The 25,465-nt window shown below is 40.6% G+C and overlaps 2 protein-coding genes across 2 annotated transcripts; one reads left to right on the plus strand and one right to left on the minus strand.

Moving 5' to 3' along the window:
• Positions 1 to 12,358: 12,358 nt before the first annotated feature.
• On the minus strand, positions 12,359 to 13,768 carry LOC141714966 (uncharacterized). The gene has a single exon (XM_074518458.1). The coding sequence runs from the start codon at positions 13,766 to 13,768 to the stop codon at positions 12,359 to 12,361; it is 1,410 nt and encodes a 469-aa protein (XP_074374559.1).
• Positions 13,769 to 16,718: 2,950 nt separating this feature from the next.
• LOC141714967 (uncharacterized) lies at positions 16,719 to 17,132 on the plus strand. The gene has a single exon (XM_074518459.1). The coding sequence runs from the start codon at positions 16,719 to 16,721 to the stop codon at positions 17,130 to 17,132; it is 414 nt and encodes a 137-aa protein (XP_074374560.1).
• The last annotated feature ends 8,333 nt before the right edge of the window (positions 17,133 to 25,465 follow it).

Below are 25,465 nucleotides of genomic sequence, written 5' to 3' on the forward strand. Positions count from 1 at the left end.
CGAGATCTCTGTCACTTGATTAAATCCATGATCTTGACTTATATCACTGAGGCATGATCAATTTCTTGAACTTCTTCCAGTGAATTAATTCCTCAAGTCTGTAGATGAACCTTGTCTCTGAATCCTTTGACAGATATTACTTTGCGAGATCTCTCTGACGGTAGATCTACTATTTACTTATTACATTCTTATTTGAGTTGAGTTGAATCCTCGAATATACAAATAGGCTATGACATATGACTTACAATCTCCCCCTATTTGTTTGTTAGACAATAACACACAAATACCTAGAGGATAACTCAACTAACAAATAAGAAAAAGATATAAACATACATGCAAAGTAAATAGTAGAAAAGTTCTGGATGAGATTTAACATTTTCCAGATTCCAAGTAGATGTTCCTCTAGACTGAACATATCTTCAAGTAGTTCCATCTTCATTTGTACAACCACATTTCCTGTTGAGAAGCCCATATCTCTTGCTTCTCCCCCTATGAGAATCAACTGATTAAAGAAGATCACCTTCGTTTTACCACCTCTCCCGTACAATAGGATCCGCAGATAAAAACCAATGGTACTCCTCTAACAGCTTCTTCCCTTATCAGAAAATCACCTTGTGTTTACCACCTCTCCCGTACAATAGGATCCGTAGTTACAAACAACAATGGTGTGGTGTAGTGTACATGTAGGATCTTTTTCTTACTCCCTGCTATTTCTCCCCCTTAGTTGAGGAATCCTCCAAACTATTACTTAAGCTTTTATCTCCCCCTTAAAGAAGGAATGTATGCCGTCGTCTGAAGGAGTTCTCATATTTCACTTGGTTGGAAAAGAAATAACAAGTAGTTTCTTTTTCTTCCTCACTGTGAGTGTGTGATTGTGTTTTAGTGTACCTCACATGTGTTTCACTCTTCTCTCCACTCGTGTTTACACTCATTCTCACAAGTGTATCACTCTTCTCTCATAGCTCCATAATCCAGCTATACCTGCAAGGAAAATCACCTTAGCCATCCTTAAGGAGGTCACAGGTGGTGCAATGGGAGTTCACAAATCCCCATCCTTGTTAAACTCGTCAGATGAATCTGAGTCATAATCTACAAGTTGCTAGTTTCCCTTTTAGGATTCCAGATTTGAATTCTGGGAAGGTAAACAATGATCCAACGAATTTAGCATAAAGATCAAAGTTCCCTTCTAATGTCTGTGAAGACATTTCCTTGTGACTTATCAGGTAATATCTGAATCATTGTCAACAAGTTGCTGATCTGCACCTATGTCAGATCCACTATCCGCAGATGCATCCAGGGGATTTAAGCCTGGGGAGGTAGATACTGACCACTGACATATGGCTTTTGGATCAGTATCCTCTCCTAACACCTGTAAAGGCAATTGGTCCACTAACGAACCTTGAACAATCGAATCTGACCTTAAAATGGTCGAAACTCTTGTTTCCGTCAACTCATCCTTTGTGTGTGTAACCTCTCCTTGTGCATCAAGAATTGATTATGTTTGAAGTGGTGACACTACATCGGATACCTTGGCCGACAGGCAAAATTCAATAGACTCACCCTGTTGAGAGAATGAATCTAGTAACTATTTTTGTGCCTTTTCAGCCATTACATCTTTTTGAGAAGATGTATGGGGGCTAGCAGTTGTCTCGGTTTAAATACTACTCATCTATGTATGAGACAGAGCCACTGGGTTGACTACAGAACCTTCCTTATGTGGTGCACTAGGCACTATCTCCCTCACGCTCATTCATACTATATTTAGTGGTAAGAGAGTGTTGGTTGGTTCTGTTTTTTTTTTTGTTTGTCTTTACAGTCTGGGATAGACGTTGTGGGTTTTCAACCTCATGACTGTCAATGAAAGAAAGTCAATGGAGACTGAACCTGTATCATAGAACATATGGTAATAGAGAGAAAATGATTTACAATAGTGATTTCAAAAGATTTTACATGAAATAAGAAATCACTAATGTAGAAAGAAGTTTAATTTTGTTTTTCAATATGAATGAGTTTTTGATAAAACATTGATCACTTAGGGTAAAGTCTAAGTAATTCTCATTCATGTCAAAAGCTTACAAATATCTGCAACATAATGTTAACAAGATATCATTGACCGATACTTGTCAAGTACTTTAGATACTAATTGTTACGTTGCATAATCAATATACCACTGCACATATAAAACAATATGATTGTGCTTAGTGATAAGATAGTTATTAATATGACGACTCTACTTATTCATATAAAATTATAACTTCTGTTAGAGTGTCATACCATGTCCTTGACGATTGCTTGAGCAGTATACTAGTTCATACCAACCTGGAGTGAGATTGTGAAGAAGAAATTTCATAGTCCAATAGATCTACAGCTGCAAAGTCCATGAACTGTGGTGCATTGACTTCCTCTTTTGACTTACCAACCAGGAGTACACTTGTACACATCTTACTAGAGTACAATTCCAAGTGTAATGTGCAGCAGGTGTCTGATATGTCGTAATATTCTCAAGTCTCGTCACTGGTGCTATATGTTAGATACTGCTTCCTGATAATAACCTAGCACAATATACAAAATTACAATGATAACATTCCCAGCTTGCAAACAGCCATATCCCTCAGATAAACCTTTGCTGTTATCTCCAAAGGTAACCATGGGGCCAGCTTTCTCAACCACATTTGATAGCAGGGCTCCATCTCCGGTCATATGTCTTGATGATCCACTGTCAAGAATCCACACTACCGGTTATACTTGTTTAATGCCCTGCACTACAAATGGATTAGACCTTCTTCGGAACCCAAACTTGGTTGGGCCCGGCATACTTGTAGAACTGTCCTTTGTCAGGCAAAACAACATTTTTAATTTTAATTGCCTCAACTTTCTCAATGACTGAACATTTGACCTTGTAAACAGCGTTAACAAATTTCTGTTTAAGTTTAGGCACAAATGTCTCCTTTCTAGCCTTAGAAGGACTAGCAGTCTTAGACCTATCATGCTTCTTGTTATTCACATGCTGACGAGGAGTAGTCTTGTCATTAGACACATGCTTACCATTAAAATAAGCATACATCATATTAAAAGCACAAGACATACAATTAGCAACACCACATGCTTTATGAGAGTGATTAACAGCAGGCAATTTATGCATGGTAGACATGGCATTATTGTTATCCAACTTATGTGTGTCTGAGTTAGTCTCAGTTGCTTTCACAACTTTGACTGGAACTTTCGACTCACTTGACTTGGAAACAATCTTCTCATTAGCATGATCCTCAGCACGTATTTCCTCTTGAATAACAGAAGAGGTCGCATCAAATGGTTCAGCAATTGATGCTTTATAGAGGGGTTCATCAACACCCTTAAGCACATGTGGTACTTCCCTCCCTTTAGCACAGACATGAGGAGGGGAGTTTATGCCTAATTCTCCAATAGCAGCATTGTAATCATAACCTATTCCAGATGTTTGATTAACAGCTTGCTTACTGTAGAACTCTTTAGCCTTCGAACAAGAATTGAAGTAGGCTCTAACCTTAGTCTCAAGACCGGTGATCTTGTCTTTGAGAATAATTTCGAGTTTTCTATAACAGTCAACTCTATTCTCTAGAAAAGATACCTGTTCTTTTAATTTGTCTTGATTAATGTGCACAAGTCTTAATTCATTGACCTCTTTCTCAAGGTCTGTGATCTGTAAACTTAACAGTTCATTATCACGACGTGCACAATCTAAGTTACCTCTTAGATGATAAACCATTTCAGCATCAGAAAGTTTTACCTCTATTCTTGACGATGAAGCTTTTCCATCAATAGCCATAAGAGCAAGATTTCCTTCATCTTCATCTTCACTGTCAGTATCATCCCAGCTTCTTCCCTTTGCCAGATAAGCCCTTTCAGAGTTCTTTCTTACTTGCTTTGGCTTCCTACATTCTGTGGCAAAGTGTCCCAACTCATTGCAGTTATAGCATCTGATGGTGCTCCGATCAACCATCCCTGTTTTGTATCCACCACTGCTGGTGTTAAAGGATGAAGATCCACCTTTCTGGAATTTGTTGTAGTTGGACATGTACTTAAGCTTGGGATTCCTCTTGAATCTGACATGGGAGAATCTCTTGACAATTTGGGCCATTGACTCGTCTTCCAATTGCTCCAGCTCTTCCAAGGAATAAAAATCATCATTTGATTGATTTGTAGTAGGAGGATCATATTCTGCTACTAACATATTTTCCTCAGCCTTGGAATACTGTACCATTCTCTCCAATTGTTGAGATTGCTGTTGTTGTTGACCTTCAGCTACAAGTGCAGTAGATGTGCTAACCATTCTATCCTTCCCGTAGACTTCCTTCTGTTGAATCTGCTCCAACTCATAGGTTTTTAACACTCCATAGAGCCTGTCCAAAGAAATCTCATTCAGATCTCTAGCTTCTCTAATGGCAGTGATTCTATGTTCAAGATGAGCTGGCAGTGTTAAAAGGAACTTTTTGTTGACCTCCCTGATTGAATAATACTTTCCATTGATGTTCAGGTTGTTGATCAACGCATTGTACCTCTCAAACACTTCAGTAATTCCTTCTCCTGGATTTGATTTGAAATGTTCATATTCAGAGGTTAGGATTTCCAACTTGTTCTCCCTAACTTCCTCTGTGCCTTCATTAATCACCTCAATAGTTTCCCACATGTGTTTGGAATTTTTACAGTTCATCACATGTCTGTTCATCAAGGGATCAAGGGAATCAATTAATATTAATTGAAGGATGGCATCCAAGGAGGCTTCTTCCTTCTCAGCAGGAGTAAAATCTTCAGGCTCTTTTGGATAGGTTCTAGCTTCAGTAGTCACCACACCATCTATTATTACCTCCGGTTCAATAACCATCGGAGTTTTTATACCCTTCTTTAACAAGTTTGAATATTTGGGATTTGCAACTTGTAAAAATAATAGCATCTTCTTCTTCCACATGATATAATTCTCTTTATCAAATTGTGGAATTTTAACGGTTCCAACTTTATGTGAAGTCATTATGAATTTTTGAATAAATAAAAATTCAAGGAGTTGAAAAATCACAAAAGTCTACGATCTTGATTTGTTCGTTAATCAGAAGGCTCTGATACCAATTGTTAGGTCCCAATGTGTTTGTAGAAGGGGGGGTTGAATACAAACAGTACCGAATAATCGAATTAAATGCGGAATAAAAAATGTGAAACAAAATTCAAGTTAAATAAAAATATTATTAAACTTGAAAGGTGTTACAACAACTGTATCGATTACAAGGAATTAATCTCAAATTAATTATCACAAATCTAGAATAAATTCGACATGAACTTTTTCTATTTTTGTAATAAAAAGATTCAAATGCTAAACGCAATTTGAGATTAAGTTCTAGGGATTTTGATCCGCTAGATTGTTACACAAGAACAAGATAAAGATTTCTAGTTGATTGGATTTAACTTTACAATCTAGAAATTGATCTTGAATTAAACAGATAAAAAATGTAATATTTCAAGGCGGCTGCTTTTCTTGTTCTTTGTTCTTCTGTTTGAATGATAGATTGATATGCTGCTTCTCTGCTTCTATTTAAATCAACAAAACCAATAGAATTGACTTGGCATGACAATCCTATAGCTGGCAAGACTTTCGGTAGGACAATTGAATGAACTAGCAAGACAATCTGAATGAACTAGCAAGACAATCTGAATGAACTAGCAAGACAATCAGAATGAACTAGCATGACAATCAGAATGAACTAGCAAGACAATCATCCTCCTAGAGTAACTTTCGGTATGACAATGGAAAATGGCCTAGCATGACAATCGGTATGACAATCCTGATTGTCACGCTAGTTCATTTTCAATTGTCTTGCTGATTTAATGCTTGAATTTAATCCAATTAAGCTTCTGAAAATTCCTAAAATTCCTAGAATTAATTCAGAATTAATTAATCAATTAATTCAATTAATAAATAAATTATTCTTCGCAGATATAATTTATTTTCTTAATTAAATTAGATGACTTAATTAATTAATAGAGAATTAATTCTAGTCTTGAGCAGCAACCATTCTTCTGCAAATCTTCTGAAAATCACTGAAAATTATGAATCAATTCCATCACTTCAACGTTGACACTCGATGTACTGTCTGGTTCATGAGTGACTAACTTCCGTGACGTTTCTTCATGTCTTGACTTTGACACTTTGATTTTCTTCAGATTAAATCCTTGTAATTAATTGATACTCTGACGAGATCTCTGTCACTTGATTAAATCCATGATCTTGACTTATATCACTGAGGCATGATCAATTTCTTGAACTTCTTCCAGTGAATTAATTCCTCAAGTCTGTAGATGAACCTTGTCTCTGAATCCTTTGACAGATATTACTTTGCGAGATCTCTCTGACGGTAGATCTACTATTTACTTATTACATTCTTATTTGAGTTGAGTTGAATCCTCGAATATACAAATAGGCTATGACATATGACTTACAACTATGCATAGAATAGGGTGTAAGTAGTTTCTCTTTTTGTCCGGACCTTTTGTGTGTTTCTTATATGTCTTTATTTGGCTTGATTCTGTACTAGTTTTGACTTGTGTTTTTGCTTTGCTCCTTTGCAGGTTTGCCTCATTACAATCCGGACATGTCATCTTCAGCGTACAGTGATGCATTGAAAGGTCTTGGTAAAGCTTTCAATTTGCCAAAGAAGACTGCTGGTGGTGCATCTGGATCGAATGCTTTTGTGGAGGAAGGGTCCCAGAGTAATGTGGTCCCTAATCCGGAGCCTGAAGTTCCTGTGAACCAATCTACTCCGGAGCATAATGTTGAGCTGGATATGGGGAATGAGTTTGACAATCTTGAGGATCTAGGTCCTATTGGGGAGATTCTGGGTGCTGATTCTGGGCGGAGGAGGAAGAGGCTCCGGACTCTTGGGTCGAAACCTCCCAGGGCTGAAAATTATGAAGCTGGCTCTGGGTCCGGGGCTGGCAAAGGTAAAGCAGTTGATGAAGATTGTCCGGATGAAGGTGGTCCGGAGCTGGAGGAGAAGGTGGCTCTTTTCATGGCTGGAATTCCAACTCAATCTCAGTCGAGTAAGATGAATGGGTCCGGATTCGATGCCACTATGAAGGAGTGTTCCCGGCTCTGGGGTCAGGTACTTCTTCTTTCCCTTCTTGTTTATTATGTTAGTTTGACTTAGAATATTTTTCTCAGTTTATCTGTCTTTTGCAGCTTGGTGGGTATATGGTCGGATCCGCCTCTCTTGCTTACAATGAGATCAAAGGTTTCCGGAGCGCTGTTGCTGATAAGGATGCTGAGATTAGCCGGCTCCGGGACCAAATCATTGCGAAGGATAATTCTTTGTCCGGGTTGAATAAGCATCTGGATGAAGTGACTATCCGGGATGATAATGCGGAGAAGGAGGTTTCTGACCTAAAATCCGAGTTGGCTGAGCTCCGGAGGCAAATGTCTGCTGTTCGACCAGAGGCTGAGGTTATTGATGAATTTAAAAGATCTGAGGAGTACGATAGGGCTCTTGCCAATGCTGGTGCTCCGGAGATAGCTCGATGCTGGTTGGTTGCTGAGCGACACATCAAGACTAATCCGGAGGCCGATTGGAATAGCTTCGTCTCCGAGTTCATCAAGGCGAAAGAAGACATTGAGCTTGGGTTGGGAGAACCGGAGCCATTTGACGGCCCCTGTCCCAGTTTCATTCCTCCTAACGCTCCGGACTCTTAACTTTATTCTTGTGAACTTGATATTTGTCGAAAGATTTGATACATTTGATTCTTGTAATTTTTGTACTTTGTTCCGGGGTCGTTTAGTCCAGTGAATTTGTAATAAATGCTTTCCTTGATGCTATTTTACTTTGTTTCTGTAGTTTGTTTTTGCCTTAGAATATTTTTCCAAGTAAGATTTGTTGGTCAGTCTTGACTAATCTTCTTGTCCGGACTAGTGGCTGCTTTTAGTTAGAAAATTAATTCTAAGTAAAAATTGGTTGCTCTAGTCCTGATTAATAGCTTGTCCGGACTATTGGCTGCTTTTAGTTAGAAAATTAATTCTAAGTAAAAATTGGTTTCTCTAGTCCTGACTAATAGCTTGTCCGGACTAGTGGCTGCTTTTAGTTAGAAAATTAATTCTAAGTAAAAGTTGGTTGCTCTAGTCCTGACTAATAGCTTGCCCGGACCAGTGGCTGCTTTTAGTTAGAAAATTAATTCTAAGTAAAAGTTGGTTGCTCTAGTCCTGACTAATAGCTTGTCCGGACTAGTGGCTGCTTTTAGTTAGAAAATTAATTCTAAGTAAAAGTTGGTTGCTCTAGTCCTGACTAATAGCTTGTCCGGACTAGTGGCTGCTTTTAGTTAGAAAATTAATTCTAAGTAAAAGTTGGTTGCTCTAGTCCTGACTAATAGGTTGTCCGGACTAGTGGCTGCTTTTAGTTAGAAAATTAATTCCAAGTAAAAATTGGTTGCTCTAGTCCTGACTAATAGCTTGTCCGGACTAGTGGCTACTTTTAGTTAGAAAATTAATTCTAAGTAATAGTTGGTTGCTCTAGTCCTGACTAATAGGTTGTCCGGACTACTGGCTGCTTTTAGTTAGAAAATTAATTCTTAGTAAAAGTTGGTTGCTCTAGTCCTGACTAATAGCTTGTCCGGACTAGTGGCTGCTTTTAGTTAGAAAATTAATTCTAAGTAAAAGTTGGTTGCTCTAGTCCTGACTAATAGGTTGTCCGGACTAGTGGCTGCTTTTAGTTAGACAATTAATTCCAAGTAAAAATTGGTTGCTCTAGTCCTGACTAATAGGTTGTCCGGACTAGTGGCTGCTTTTAGTTAGAAAATTAATTCTAAGTAAAAATTGATTGCTCTAGTCCTGAATAATAGGTTGTCCAGACTAGTGATGCTTTTTGAAAAATATGCAAGTTAAAAAGAAAGCTTTTCATTGATCATTCATACAATGTAGAAGGAAAAATATTTTGGTTGCTTGCCATATTGGCTACAAGTTTTTTGGTTGCTTTGTTTGCTTTACTACGGGTAGAATTTCCTTAGCCTTAGTCCTTGCCAAGTGTTTGGGACTTCTGAGTCATCCATGTTCAAGAGCTTGTAGGTTCCTGGCCTGAGAACTTCTTTGATCTTGTATGGTCCTTCCCATTTGGGCATTAACTTTCCGGTGTTTGTGGGATCTGATGCCTCAGTGTCTCGAAGGACTAAGTCTCCAACTTGGAAGTTTTTGACTCTTGACTTATTACTGAAGTGCTCTCTTGTTTTCTCCTTGTATTTTTCCATCCTTTGTACAGCTTGGTCCCGGACCTCATCAATTAGTTCCATGTTTGTTTTGAGTCCTTCTTCGTTTGCTTCTTCTTCAAAGTTTATTGCTCTGTGTGAAGGAGAGCCCACTTCAATAGGCAGCATTGCTTCTATTCCATAAGCTAGTTTGAATGGAGTTTCTCATGTGCTTGTCCTTGGGCTTGTCCTGTAGGACCAAAGTACACTTGGTAGTTCTTCTGGCCACTTACTTTTGCTTTCTTTGAGTCTTTTCTCGATACCTCGGAGCAGGATTCTATTCGTTACTTCTACTTGGCCATTTCCTTGGGGATATGCCACTGATGATTTTTTGTGCTTGATCCCACGCTCCTGGAGGTAGGACTCGAACTCTGATCCAATGAATTGAGGTCCATTGTCTGATACTAAGACTCGTGGTATCCCGAACTTCATCAAAATGTTGTCCATAAACTTTGTGCAGTCTTGCTGATTGATTGTCCTCATTGCTTTTTCTTCAACCCATTTTGTCATGTAGTCAATATAGACTAGTAGGTACCTGAGGTCTCCTTTTGCTCGAGGGAAGGGTCCCATGATATCAATACCCCAAACAGCGAAGGGGATAGGTGACAGGACTGAGGATGGTAGGACTGGGCTTATCCGGGACACATTGCTGAAGAGCTCGCACTCCTTGCACTTCTTGACGAATTGTATTGCATCCTGATGAATTGTTGGCCAGTAGTAGCCTTGTCTTATGATCTTATGAGCTAGGGCTTTTGCAGACATGTGGTCTCCGCATATTCCTTCATGCACTTCTGCCAAGCAGTACTTTGCTTCTTCTGGGCTAATGCACTTCAGGATAGGAGATGAGAAGGTCCTGCGGTAGAGTACTCCTTCTTCGAGGAAGAACTTGGCTGCTTTTGCTTTCAATCTTTGAGCTTTTCCTTTGTCTTCTGGGAGCTCCCCTTTGTCCAAGTAGTTTACGAAGGGAGTCATCTAATTTTGAGTGCTTTCTATTTCCAAGACCTCTACGGATTCAAAGGATGGTTTGTGGAGTTCTTCGAAGTAGACTGAGCAGTCCAGATCTGATAAATTCCGGACTAATTTGGATAGGATATCCGCTTCTTCATTTTCTTCTCGGCATATCTGAAGGACTTGGTGGCTTGGGATTGAGGCTAAGTAGCTCTGAACCAGTGCTTGGTACTTCGCCAGAGTAGGGTCCTTTGCTATATATTCTCCGTTTGTTTGCTTGACCACTATCTGGGAGTCGCTATAGATTTTTAAGTCCTGGACCTTAGAGTCCGGGAGAGTTTTAGTCCTGCGATCAATGCCTCATATTCTGCTTGATTGTTTGTTGCTTGGAAGCTGAAGGATATATCTGTCTGGATCTTGAATCCTTCTGGACTTCTGAGTATGAGTCCGGCTCCTGACCTCTCGCTTGTTGAAGAACCATCTACCTTTAAGGTCCAGGCTCCCGGACTAATTTTCTTTTTTGGCTCCTGATCCATGTCCATTGGTTCTTGATCTTCTTCTGGGAAGTTGCATTCGATTATGAAATCTGCAAGAGCTTGAGCTTTGATTGCAGTCTGGGGAATGAAGCTTAGGTTGAATTGGCTCAATTCCACAGCCCAATTGACAAGTCTTCCCGAGATATCTGGCTTGTGGATTATTTTTCTTAGTGGTTGATTTGTCACTACTCCGATTTCCTTCCCTTGGAAGTAGTGCCTGAGTTTCCTTAAGGTTGTAACCAAAGAGAAGGCAAACTTCTCCAATCTTGGGTATCTTGTTTCTGCATCTTTTAAGACCTGGCTTACATAGTAGACTGGTTGCTGTGTTCCATTCTCTTCCCTGATAAGGGCAGCTCCTACGGCTTGTGCTCCTGCTGACAAGTATAAGTAGAGAGGCTCTCCTGGCTTAGCTTTAGTTAGGACTGGTGGCTAAGAGAGGTAGTTCTTGATTTCCTCGAATGCTTTCTGGCACTCCAGATTCCAGTTTACCTCTTTCTTGTTGGTTGCTCCTTTGAGTAAATCAAAGAAAGGTAGGCACCTCTCTACTAGTTTTGAGACAAATCTCTTGAGTGCTGCTAGTGATCATGTTAGCTTCTGCACATCTTTTTGGGTCTTGGGAGCTTTCATCTCCTGGATTGCTTTTATTTTCTCCGGATTGGCTTCTATGCCTCTGTTGCTGATCATGAATCCTAGGAACTTTCCTGCTCCTACTCCGAAGATGCATTTCTCCGGGTTTAGCTTGAGTTGGTTCTTTCTTAGATTTTCAAAGCATTCCTTCAGATCTTCCACGTGCCCTGGTATAGTTGTTGATTTGGAAATCATGTCATCGACATAGCACTCTAAATTTCTCCCAATCTGGGACTTGAATATCTTGTTCATGGTTCTTTGGTAAGTGGATCCTGCGCTGGTAAGGCCGAAGGGTAGCATCACATAAGCGTAGACTGCTCTGTGAGTTATGAATGTTGTCTTAGGGATGTCCTTCGGGTTCATCTTTATCTGGTTGTATCCAGAGAAGGCATCCATGAAACTTAGCATTACATGTCCTGAGGTGGCATCTATCAGTTGATCAATGTTTGGAAGAGGATACGGGTCCTTCGGGCATGCATCATTTAGGTCAGTATAGTCCACACACATTCTCCATTTGCCGTTGGACTTCTTAACCATGACCACATTAGCTAGCCACTCCGGATACTTGATTTCTTTGATGATTCCTGCCTTGAGTAGTTTTTCTACTTCTTCGTCAGTGGCTCTTTGCCTCTCCGGAGCAAAGTTTCTTCTCTTCTATTTTACTGGCTTCCTGTTGGGGTTGACATCCAAGCTGTGCATTGCTATGGACTCATGTAGTCCTGGCATGTCCCTTGGACTCCAGGCAAAAACATCTTTATACTCCCGGAGCAGGGATACTACTCTCTCTTTGAAGGACTCCTCGAGTCCTGACCCAATCTTCACTTTTTTGCTTGAATTGCTTTCATCTACTTCGACTTCTTCTATTTCGACTGCGGCCTCGATCTTTGCTTTTTCTTTGTTTGAAACCATTTGATGAATTCGGGCCTCAGAGTTCTTCTTCAGATAGATGTTTGCTTGTTCAGGTTCTTTGGTTGCTTGCATGGTAGGACAAGGTTGTTCTAGGACTCGACTTGTCTTGTCCAGTACCTAACTTGGTTGCTTGCCAGTTCCTCTGGACTTGTTTTGTTTGCTTCTTCCCATATCCGGGGTCGGTGCTTCTTCATGCTTTGTTGCTTGCGAAGGACCGTAGCCTTCCTTTTGTTATCTTGGTGGGTTTCTGCCATAACTAACCCCTGGTTGTAGCATATTTCAGCAACTCCATAATCTCCTTTAATTTCCCCGACTCCCGTCGGGGTTGGGAACTTAATCTTGAGATGGGAAATTGAAGTTATTGCTTGCATCATGGTTAGAGCTGATCTGCCAATGATTCCGTTGTATGAAGAAGGAGCATTGATCACATAAAATTTGATGACATGAGTCATTTGGTTAGGAGCAGATCCAAAGATGACTGGCAGATACAAAGTTCCTTGGATTGGGACTAAGTTGTGGCCGAAGCCATAGAGTGGGTCTTCTCGACATTCATTTGAGCAGACGTTCCCTAACTGCATTCTATCCACTGTGTGCTCGAAGAGGATATTTACTGAGGAGCCATTGTCTTTGAGCATTCTTCTTACTTCATTATCGAAAATGTCTAGAGTGACAACCAAAGTTGCATTGTGATGAGGGTTGACTCCTTCGTAGTCCTTGCTGCTGAAGGATATCACCAGGTCTGGGAGTGATTGGATTGAAAGTACTTCTTCGCCGAAGTCCGGGTTCCGGGGTGGGGAGTAGGATCCGCCTAGGACCACATTGACTACATTCTTTCCTTTCTTCTGCGCTTCCCCTCTGCTGTTGTGCCGAACTAAGTACTTGTTCATATTCCCCTTTTTCACTTGGTCCTCAATGAAGTACTTGAGTGATAAACAATTCTCGGTCTTGTGGCCATGGGTCTCGTGATAATCACACTGCCTATTGTAGGGGCTGCTCTCCGGAGGAGTTTGCATTGGCTTCGGAGGATAATAGAAAGGCTTGTCTTTGACTTCTTTCAAGATTTCCTCCCGGGTTATGTTGAGAGGAGTCCAATCCGGCTCCTGCTTCGGCTCCCGAGCTTGCTTCACGGGTCCTGGGTCGCTGTTCGACTCCTGCTTAGGACCAAGTCTTTGGAAAATCGGGTTTGCTTGTCTTTCTTGGCTTTGGTTGCTTTGCTTGAATTTCTTGTCCTGATGGTAACCCCCTTTCGGTCGGTCATCGGTGTTTTTACTCCTAGACCCACCATTCCGGGTCATTCTCATTGCCTGGAGCACATCAGTTTCCTTAATGAATCTGGCAGCCATGGAATAAGCTGCTGCCAGACTTTGCGGCTCCTTATTGATCAGCTCCACAATATACCTTTCGTTGTGCTCCGGGTCCAGGTTTCTTCTAAAAATGCTTAAAGCATCCCTCTCATCCAGATTTGAAACTTTATTGATTGCTTCCGGGAACCGGCGCATGTATGCAGAGAGGGACTCATTGTCGTGCTGCCAGGATCGTCTCCAGGTGACACATGTGCATTTCGTGCGTTTTGTTCGCCCGAAATCTCCTAAGGAAAGAGGCTCGAAATTCCTTCCAGGAGTGGATGCTGCGGGAGGGGATTCTGCTGAACCACCTCTGGGCCCCTCCCTTAAGGGTTGAAGCGAAGAACCTTAATTTCGTCAAGTCATTGTAGTAGTATATCTGCGCTATCTGCTCAAAGTAGTTCAAGTGCTCCTCCGAGTCTCCTAGATCATCAAAGGAGTCAAAGTTGTAATGTTTCAAGTTCCGCTGCCGGGGGATAGCTTCTAAGGAGTGGCTGAAAGAAGTGAGTGTTTCTCCAATCTCCACTCCTGAGTCTCTGTCCATCTTCCTCTGCAATTCATAGATCATGTCTTTTAGATCCTTCTGCTTCTCTTCTTCTTCATCATCAGAAATCAGCCCCGGAGTAGGGTCTCTCTGGGTTCTTTTGCTCCTAGACTTGGTCAACAGCTTCTCTTCTTCTAATTGCATTCTCTTTTGGATCTTTAGCTCGAGCTTTGCTTCTTCTTCTTTCCTGATTTGCTCCCGGACTTCTTCCAACTTTCTCTGTTTAGCAGTTTCTGCTTCTTTCTTGCCTTGGTCTTCTTTGCTTTTCTTTCCTTTGGCTCCAATGCGGTCGAATACAGACCTCTTTGATTGTTGGGAGTCTCCGGATTCCTCCGGCTCCTCCTCTAGTTCTGCCTCTTCTTGGAGCCGGGTCTGCTCCTGTCTGTACAGTCTGATTGCTTCTGCTAGTTCATCGCTTGTAAGGTTGGCCATGTGCTCCTCGGCTACCGGGACATTGGTGTACTTGTACTGATTGAGCTCTATGAGGGTCCTGGCATCCCTGGTGTTTACAATTCTCTCCACTACGGGAGTGTGTAGTGGTTGCTCCTGGAACGTTTCTCTCTCGGCTCCTGGGTCAAGGGCCTGGGAGTGGTCCGGCTCCTGGACCTGAGCACTAGCAGATGGTCTTCCAGAGGTATTCTTTCCTGGCCTTGCCATTTCTCAACAATACCAATAACAAATAACAGCAATATGCCACAGAGAATATCGGTCTATGGTTGCTTTATGAAATCTGTAAAAACTACCCAGAATAACAAGAAAAACTAACAAATAGCTTCCTGGGAGCAGCTCAAACAATCTTATGTCACTATTCAACGATGAAGTACAACGCAAATGCCGTATTCAAACTAGAGCAATAACGATTAAAACTAACGATAGCTCACTCAAACGTGGCTTGAATCAACAAAACGGGCTCACACAAATGTGGCCTAAAATAACAAGCGCACACAAACATGGCCGAAATAAACAATATTCATGCTTATGTAAAAGGTGGGTTGCTTGGATTCTTACAAGTTTGAATGAATGGAATCTTTGAAGAGTTTGTTGATGACGACGAATCCAGGGGCACCGAGACTCAAGGATGGAGGGCCCCTCCTTCTAGCGCCAAATGATAACTCCTGGTGGCGGGGCTGCTCCTTCGACGCCGTCCTGGATCCTTCACCGCTGTAGAGGTGTAGCTGTGGTTGGGTTCCTACAAAACAACACCGGAAGGGGGGTTGGAGTCCCGCGGCGCCTCCGACGTGAAAGTAAGAACTAGCTTTTTGGGAAGATGAAGATGAATATGAATGCAGGGTGGCTGTGTGTGTATATGAGTGTGTAAGAATGATTCACCCCAAAGCCTTACCTTCTTTGGCTATTTATAGCCCAAGGATAGGGTTTTGGGTTTGGTACCTTCGAATCGTAGCCATTGGTTCTGGGAGCGGAGGACACCTAGCGGGAGTGGATGCTTTACACGTGTCAGCGCGGGACTGGTCGAGGAATGTTCTGAGGATCCTCTGACACGTGCCCTGATTATTCCTATGATTGATGTGTGACAGTTGTCCCCGTCACGTGCTTGGGCCAACGTCTCACGTGCTGGGGTTTATCAGGGTTCTGCTTGCGGGACTGAGCTAGTTGGGAGTGGTGCTGCGCGGGACTACTCCTCCCAGGAGTCGCGTGGAGTTAGGGGCTTAGGAGTAGTCCTCCCAGGAGCTGTGCGGAGTTGAAGGCCTAAGAGTAGTCCTCCCAAGAGCTATATGGAGTTAGGAGCTTAGGAGTAGTCCTCTTAGGAGCTGTATGGAGTTGAAGGCCTAGGAGTAGTCCTCCCAGGAGCTATATGGAGTTAGGAGCTTGGGAGTAGTCCTCCCAGGAGCTGTGTGGAGTTCAAGGCCTAGGAGTGGCCCTCCCAGGAGCTATATGTACTATCAGGAAGAACGAGAAATTTATTTAGACGGAGAAGTATGAAGGAAGTTTCCAAGAACTGAAGAAGAGACTAGTGTCAGCTCCAGTATTAGCATTACCAGATGAGACAAGGAACTTTGTGATATATAGTGACGCTTCTTTGAAAGGTTTAGGTTGTGTACTAATGCAACACAATAAAATCATCGCTTATGCCTCCACACAACTAAAGCCTCATGAGCAAAAGTATCCAGTTCATGATCTTGAGCTGGCAGCTATAGTTTTTGCATTGAAATTGTGGAGTCATTACCTGAATGGAGAAAAGTGTGATATTTACACGGATCATAAAAGCTTAAAATATATTTTCACTCAAAAGGACTTGAACATGAGACAAAGAAGATGGTTGGAGTTAATCAAAGACTACGATTTTTCCATCAACTATCACCCAGGTAAGGCTAATGTGGTGGAAGATAACTTGAGTAAAAAAGAGAGGCTGAATATGGTTCAAATTGCAGAAGAGTTAGCATGAGACTTGGAAAAGATGGAGATTGAAGTTCGAGAACCAAAGAAAGATAAGGAGCAATTATAAGCCAATTATGCCCTAAGTGCTCCATAGAGATTTCAGGTCATTCTTTTCCCGCAGACCTAATACCTTTTGAGTCAGGAGAATTCGATGTTATTCTAGGCATGGATTGGTTGTCTCTATATAAGGCAAGTATTGACTGTAAGAAGAAGAAAATTGTTTTGTATACAACAAATAATGTAAGGATAATCTCTCAAGGACAGAAGCAGGACAAAAAGTTTCTCTCAGTATTGCAGGCAAAGAAATTGTTAAGGAAAGGATGCGAGGCATATTTGGCTCATGTGGTGGATACCAAGAAAGAGACACCTAATCTAGATGAGATTCCGATAGTAAGAGAATATCCTGACATCTTACGGGAAGAATTGCCAGGATTACCACCTGATCAAGAAATAGAATTCTCTATTGATTTGATACTAGGAGCAGAGCCAGTTTCCAAAGCTCCATACCGAATGGCTCCGGTGAAAATGAAGGAATTGGCCAAGCAACTTCAAGAACTGTTAGACAAAGGAGTCATCTGACCAAGTGTTTCTCCGTGGGGTGCTCCTGTCTTATTTGTGAAGAAGAAGATGGATGGAAGTATGAGGCAACTCATTTACTATAGGGAACTGAACAAGTTGACAATCAAGAATAAGTATCCATTACCAAGGATTGATGATTTATTCGACCAGCTCAAAGGAGCATGCTGTTTTCAAAGATCGACCTAAGATCTGGCTACCACCAACTAAAGATCGAGCCTAAAGATATACCCAAAACTGCATTTAGAACCAGGTATTACCATTATGAATTCTCATTGATGTCATTCGGATTGACCAATGCACCGACGACTTTTATGGATTTAATGAACCGGATGTATAAGGAGTACTTTGATAAGTTTGTTACTGTATTTATTGATGACATCCTCATTTACTCAAAGCAAGAAGATCAAGGAACACACCTAAGGATTTCCCTCCAAAGGTTGAGAGAAAAACAACTGTATGCGAAGTTTTCCAAGTGTGAATTTTGGTCGACAGAAGTACAGTTCCTTGGACATGTGGTAAGCAAGGAAGGTATCAAGGTAGACCCTGTAAAGATTGAAGCCGTATCCAAGTGGGAGCAACCAAAGACTCCGACAGAAGTGAGAAGTTTTCTGGGGCTAGAAGGATATTATCAAAGATTTGTAAAGGATTTTTCTAAGATCGCAGCTCCGTTAACCAAGCTAACTAGGAAGAACGAGAAATTTATTTAGACGGAGAAGTATGAAGGAAGTTTCCAAGAACTGAAGAAGAGACTAGTGTCAGCTCCAGTATTAGCATTACCAGATGAGACAGGGAACTTTGTGATATATAGTGACGCTTCTTTGAAAGGTTTAGGTTGTGTACTAATGCAACACAATAAAATCATCGCTTATGCCTCCACACAACTAAAGCCTCATGAGCAAAAGTATCCAGTTCATGATCTTGAGCTGGCAGCTATAGTTTTTGCATTGAAATTGTGGAGATATTACCTGAATGGAGAAAAGTGTGATATTTACACCGATCATAAAAGCTTAAAATATATTTTCACTCAGAAGGACATGAACATGAGACAAAGAAGATGATTGGAGTTAATCAAAGACTACGATTTTTCCATCAACTATCACCCAGGTAAGGCTAATGTGGTGGAAGATACCTTGAGAAAAAAAGAGAGGCTGAATATGGTTCAAATTGCAGAAGAGTTAGCATGAGACTTGGAAAAGATGGAGATGGAAGTTCGAGAACCAAAGAAAGATAAGGAGCAATTATAAGCCAATTATGCCCTAAGTGCTCCATAGAGATTTCAGGTCATTTTTTTCCGGCCAACCTAATACCTTTTGAGTTAGGAGAATTCGATGTTATTCTAGGCATGGATTGGTTGTGTCTATATAAGGCAAGTATTGACTGTAAGAAGAAGAGAATTGTTTTGTATAAAACAAATAATGTAAGGATAATCTCTCAAGGACAGAAGCAGGACAAAAAGTTTCTCTCAGTATTGCAGGCAAAGAAATTGTTAAGGAAAGGATGCGTGACGTATTTGGCTCATGTGGTGGACACCAAGAAAGAGACACCTAATCTAGATGAGATTCCGATAGTAAGAGAATATCCTGACGTCTTACGGGAAGAATTTCCAGGATTACCACCTGATCGAGAAATATAATTCTCTATTGATTAGATACCAGGAGCAGAGCCAGTTTCCAAAGCACCATACCGAATGGCTCCAGTGAAAATGAAGGAATTGACCAAGCAACTTCAAGAACTGTTAGACAAAGGAGTCATCTGACCAAGTGTTTCTCCGTGGGGTGCTCCGGTGTTATTTGTGAAGAAGAAGAAGGATGGAAGTATGAGGCAACGCATTCACTATAGGGAACTGAACAAGTTGACAATCAAGAATAAGTATCCATTACCAAGGATTGATGATTTATTCGACCAGCTCAAAGGAGCATGCTGTTTTCAAAGATCGTCCTAAGATCTGGCTACCACCAACTAAAGATCGAGCCTAAAGATATACCCAAAACTGCATTTAGAACCAGGTATTACCATTATGAATTCTCAGTGATGTCATTCGGATTGACCAATGCACCGACGGCTTTTATGGATTTAATGAACCGGATGTATAAGGAGTACTTGGATAAGTTTGTTACTGTATTTATTGATGACATCCTCATTTACTCAAAGCAAGAAGATCAAGCAACACACCTAAGGATTTCCCTCCAAAGGTTGAGAGAAAAACAACTGTACGCGAAGTTTTCCAAGTGTGAATTTTGGTCGACAGAAGTACAGTTCCTTGGACATGTGGTAAGCAAGGAAGGTATCAAGGTAGACCCTGTAAAGATTGAAGCCGTATCCAAGTGGGAGCAACCAAAGACTCCGACAGAAGTGAGAAGTTTTCTGGGGCTAGAAGGATATTATCGAAGATTTGTAAAGGATTTTTCTAAGATCGCAGCTCCGTTAACCAAGCTAACTAGGAAGAACGAGAAATTTATTTAGACGGCGAAGTATGAAGGAAGTTTCCAAGAACTGAAGAAGAGACTAGTGTCAGCTCCAGTATTAGCATTACCAGATGAGACAGGGAACTTTGTGATATATAGTGACGCTTCTTTGAAAGGTTTAGGTTGTGTACTAATGCAACACAATAAAATCATCGCTTATGCCTCCACACAACTAAAGCCTCATGAGCAAAAGTATCCAGTTCATGATCTTGAGCTGGCAGCTATAGTTTTTCCATTGAAATTATGGAGACATTACCTGAATGGAGAAAAGTGTGATATTTACACGGATCATAAAAGCTTAAAATATATTTTCACTCAGAAGGACTTGAACATGAGACAAAGAAGATGGTTGGAGTTAATCAAAGACTACGATTTTTCCATCAACTATCACCCAGGTAAGGCTAATGTGGTGGAAGATACCTTGAGAAAAAAAAAGAGGCTGAATATGGTTCAAATTGCAGAAGAGTTAGCATGAGACTTGGAAAAGATGGAGATTGAAGTTAGAGAACCAAAGAAAGATAAGGAGCAATCATAAGCCAATTATGCCCTAAGTGCTCCATAGAGATTTCAGGTCATTCTTTCCGGCCGACCTAATACCTTTTGAGTTAGGAGAATTCGATGTTATTCTAGGCATGGATTGGTTGTCTCTATATAAGGCAAGTATTGACTGTAAGAAGAAGAGAATTGTTTTGTATACAACAAATAATGTAAGGATAATCTCTCAAGGACAGAAGCAGGACAAAAAGTTTCTCTCAGTATTGCAGGCAAAGAAATTGTTAAGGAAAGGATGCGAGGCGTATTTTGCTCATGTGGTGGACACCAAGAAAGAGACACCTAATCTAGATGAGATTCCGATAGTAAGAGAATATCCTGACGTCTTACGGGAAGAATTGCCAGGATTACCACCTGATCGAGAAATAGAATTCTCTATTGATTTGATACCAGGAGCAGAGCCAGTTTCCAAAGCTCCATACCGAATGGCTCCAGTGAAAATGAAGGAATTGGCCAAGCAACTTCAAGAACTGTTAGACAAAGGAGTCATCTAACCAAGTGTTTCTCCGTGGGGTGCTCCGGTGTTATTTAAGAAGAAAAAGAAGGATGGAAGTATGAGGCAACACATTCACTATAGGGAACTGAACAAGTTGACAATCAAGAATAAGTATCCATTACCAAGGATTGATGATTTATTCGACCAGCTCAAAGGAGCATGCTGTTTTCAAAGATCGACCTAAGATCTGGCTACCACCAACTAAAGATCGAGCCTAAAGATATACCCAAAACTGCATTTAGAACCAGGTATTACCATTATGAATTCTCAGTGTTGTCATTCAGATTGACCAATGCACCGACGGCTTTTATGGATTTAATGAACCGGATGTATAAGGAGTACTTGGATAAGTTTGTTACTGTATTTATTGATGACATCCTCATTTACACAAAGCAAGAAGATCAAGCAACACATTTAAGGATTTCCCTCCAAAGGTTGAGAGAAAAACAACTGTACGCGAAGTTTTCTAAGTGTGAATTTTGGTTGACAGAAGTACAGTTCCTTGGACATGTGGTAAGCAAGGAAGGTATCAAGGTAGACCCTGTAAAGATTGAAGCCGTATCCAAGTGGGAGCAACCAAAGACTCCGACAGAAGTGAGAAGTTTTCTGGGGCTTGAAGGATATTATCGAAGATTTGAAAAGGATTTTTCTAAGATCGCAGCTCCGTTAACCAAGCTAACTAGGAAGAACGAGAAATTTATTTAGACGGAGAAGTATGAAGGAAGTTTCCAAGAACTGAAGAAGAGACTAGTGTCAGCTCCAGTATTAGCATTACCAGATGAGACAAGGAACTTTGTGATATATAGTGACGCTTCTTTGAAAGGTTTAGGTTGTGTACTAATGCAACACAATAAAATCATCGCTTATGCCTCCACACAACTAAAGCCTCATGAGCAAAAGTATCCAGTTCATGATCTTGAGCTGGCAGCTATAGTTTTTGCATTCAAATTGTGGAGACATTACTTGAATGGAGAAAAGTGTGATATTTCCACGGATCATAAAAGCTTAAAATATATTTTCACTCAGAAGGACTTGAACATGAGACAAAGAAGATGGTTGGAGTTAATCAAAGACTACGATTTTTCCATCAACTATCACCCAGGTAAGGCTAATGTGGTGGAAGATACCTTGAGCAAAAAAGAGAGGCTGAATATGGTTCAAATTGCAGAAGAGTTAGCATGAGACTTGGAAAAGATGGAGATTGAAGTTCGAGAACCAAAGAAAGAGAAGGAGCAATTATAAGCCAATTATGCCCTAAGTGCTCCATAGAGATTTCAGGTCATTCTTTTCCGGCCGACCTAATACCTTTTGAGTTAGGAGAATTCGATGTTATTCTAGGCATTGATTGGTTGTCTCTATATAAGGCAAGTATTGACTATTAGAAGAAGAGAATTGTTTTGTATACAACAAATAATGTAAGGATAATCTCTCAAGGACAGAAGCAGGACAAAAAGTTTCTCTCAGTATTGCAGGCAAAGAAATTGTTAAGGAAAGGATGCGAGGCGTATTTGGCTCATGTGGTGGACACCAAGAAAGAGACACCTAATCTAGATGAGATTCCGATAGTAAGAGAATATCCTGACGTCTTACGGGAATAATTGCCAGGATTACCACCTGATCGAGAAATAGAATTCTCTATTGACTTGATACCAGGAGCAGAGCCAGTTTCCAAAGCTCCATACCGAATGGCTCCAGTGAAAATGAAGGAATTGGCCAAGCAACTTCAAGAACTGTTAGACAAAGGAGTCATCTGACCAAGTGTTTCTCCGTGGGGTGCTCCGGTGTTATTTGTCAAAAAGAAGAAGGATGGAAGTATGAGGCAACGCATTCACTATAGGGAACTGAACAAGTTGACAATCAAGAATAAGTATCCATTACCAAGGATTGATGATTTATTCGACCAGCTTAAAGGAGCATGATGTTTTCAAAGATCGACCTAAGATCTGGCTACCACCAACTAAAGATCGAGCCTAAAGATATACCTAAAACTGCATTTAGAACCAGGTATTACCATTATGAATTCTCAGTGATGTCATTCGGATTGACCAATGCACCGACGGCTTTTATGGATTTAATGAACCAGATGTATAAGGAGTACTTGGATAAGTTTGTTACTGTATTTATTGATGATATCCTCATTTACTCAAAGCAAGAAGATCAAGCAACACACCTAAGGATTTCCCTCCAAAGGTTGAGAGAAAAACAACTGTACGCGAAGTTTTCCAAGTGTGAATTTTGGTCGACAGAAGTACAGTTCCTTGGACATGTGGTAAGCAAGGAAGGTATCAAGGTAGACCCTGTAAAGATTGAAGCGTATCCAAGTGGGAGCAACCAAAGACTCCGACAGAAGTGAGAAGTTTTCTGGGGCAAGAAGCATATTATCGAAGATTTGTAAAGGATTTTTCTAAGATCGCAGCTCCGTTAACCAAGCTAACTAGGAAGAACGAGAAATTTATTTAGACGGAGAAGTATGAAGGAAGTTTCCAAGAACTGAAGAAGAGACTAGTGTCAGCTCCAGTATTAGCATTACCAGATGAGACAGGGAACTTTGTGATATATAGTGACGCTTCTTTGAAAGGTTTAGGTTGTGTACTAATGCAACATAATAAAATCATCGCTTATGCCTCCACACAACTAAAGCCTCATGAGCAAAAGTATCCAGTTCATGATCTTGAGCTGGCAGCTATAGTTTTTGCATTAAAATTGTGGAGACATTACCTGAATGGAGAAAAGTGTGATATTTACACGGATCATAAAAGCTTAAAATATATTTTCACTCAGAAGGACTTGAACATGAGACAAAGAAGATGTTTGGAGTTAATCAAAGACTACGATTTTTCCATCAACTATCACCCAGGTAAGGCTAATGTGGTGGAAGATACCTTGAGCAAAAAAGAGAGGCTGAATATGGTTCAAATTGCAAAAGAGTTAGCAAGAGACTTGGAAAAGATGGAGATTGAAGTTCGAGAACCAAAGAAAGATAAGGAGCAATTATAAGCCAATTATGCCCTAAGTGCTCCATAGAGATTTCAGGTCATTCTTTTCCCACCGACCTAATACCTTTTGAGTTAGGAGAATTCGATGTTATTCTAGGCATGGATTGGTTGTCTCTATATAAGGCAAGTATTGACTGAAAGAAGAAGAGAATTGTTTTGTATACAACAAATAATGTAAGGATAATCTCTCAAGGACAAAAGCAGGACAAAAAGTTTCTCTCAGTATTGCAGGCAAAGAAATTGTTAAGGAAAGGATGTGAGGCGTATTTGGCTCATGTGGTGGACACCAAGAAAGAGACACCTAATCTAGATGAGATTCCGATAGTAAGAGAATATCCTGACGTCTTACGGGAAGAATTGCCAGGATTACCACCTGATCGAGAAATAGAATTCTCTATTGATTTGATACCAGGAGCAGAGCCAGTTTCCAAAGCTCCATACCGAATGGCTCAAGTGAAAATGAAGGAATTGGCCAAGCAACTTCAAGACTTGTTAGACAAAGGAGTCATCTGACCAAGTGTTTCTCCGTGGGGTGCTCCGGTGTTATTTGTGAAGAAGAAGAAGGATGGAAGTATGAGGCAACATATTCACTATAGGGAACTGAACAAGTTGACAATCAAGAATAAGTATCCATTACCAAGGATTGATGATTTATTCGACCAGCTCAAAGGAGCATGCTGTTTTCAAAGATCGACCTAAGATCTGGCTACCACCAACTAAAGATCGAGCCTAAAGATATACCCAAAACTGCATTTAGAACCAGGTATTACCATTATGAATTCTCAGTGATGTCATTCGGATTGACCAATACACCGACGACTTTTATGGATTTAATGAACCGGATGTATAAGGAGTACTTGGATAAGTTTGTTACTGTATTTATTGATGACATCCTCATTTACTCAAAGCAAGAAGATCAAGCAACACACTTAAGGATTTCCCTCCAAAGGTTGAGAGAAAAACAACTGTACGCGAAGTTTTCCAAGTGTGAATTTTGGTTGACAGAAGTACAGTTCCTTGGACATGTGGTAAGCAAGGAAGGTATCAAGGTAGACCCTGTAAAGATTGAAGCGTATCCAAGTGGGAGCAACCAAAGACTCCGACAGAAGTGAGAAGTTTTCTGGGGCAAGAAGCATATTATCGAAGATTTGTAAAGGATTTTTCTAAGATCGCAGCTCTGTTAACCAAGCTAACTAGGAAGAACGAGAAATTTATTTAGACGGAGAAGTATGAAGGAAGTTTCCAAGAACTGAAGAAGAGATTAGTGTCAGCTCCAGTATTAGAATTACCAGATGAGACAAGGAACTTTGTGATATATAGTGACGCTTCTTTGAAAGGTTTCGGTTGTGTACTAATGCAACACAATAAAATCATCGCTAATGCCTCCACACAACTAAAGCCTCATGAGCAAAAGTATCCAGTTCATGATCTTGAGCTGGCAGCTATAGTTTTTGCATTCAAATTGTGGAGACATTACCTGAATGGAGAAAAGTGTGATATTTACACGGATCATAAAAGCTTAAAATATATTTTCACTCAGAAGGACTAGAACATGAGACAAAGAAGATGGTTGGAGTTAATCAAAGACTACGATTTTTCCATCAACTATCACCCAGGTAAGGCTAATGTGGTGGAAGATACCTTGAGCAAAAAAGAGAGGCTGAATATGGTTCAAATTACAGAAGAGTTAGCATGAGACTTGGAAAAGATGGAGATTGAAGTTCGAGAACCAAAGAAAGATAAGGAGCAATTATAAGCCAATTATGCCCTAAATGCTCCATAGAGATTTCAGGTCATTCTTTTCCGGCCGACCTAATACCTTTT

Source organism: Apium graveolens, chromosome 3 (genome assembly GCF_009905375.1).
Source record: "Apium graveolens cultivar Ventura chromosome 3, ASM990537v1, whole genome shotgun sequence".
Lineage (NCBI taxonomy): Eukaryota > Viridiplantae > Streptophyta > Magnoliopsida > Apiales > Apiaceae > Apium > Apium graveolens.

Coding starts and splice junctions, on each gene's coding strand:
- LOC141714967 (XM_074518459.1), top strand. CDS start 16,719: ATGGATTGGTTGTCTCTATATAAGGCAAGTATTGACTGTAAGAAGAAG.
- LOC141714966 (XM_074518458.1), bottom strand. CDS start 13,768: ATGCGCCGGTTCCCGGAAGCAATCAATAAAGTTTCAAATCTGGATGAG.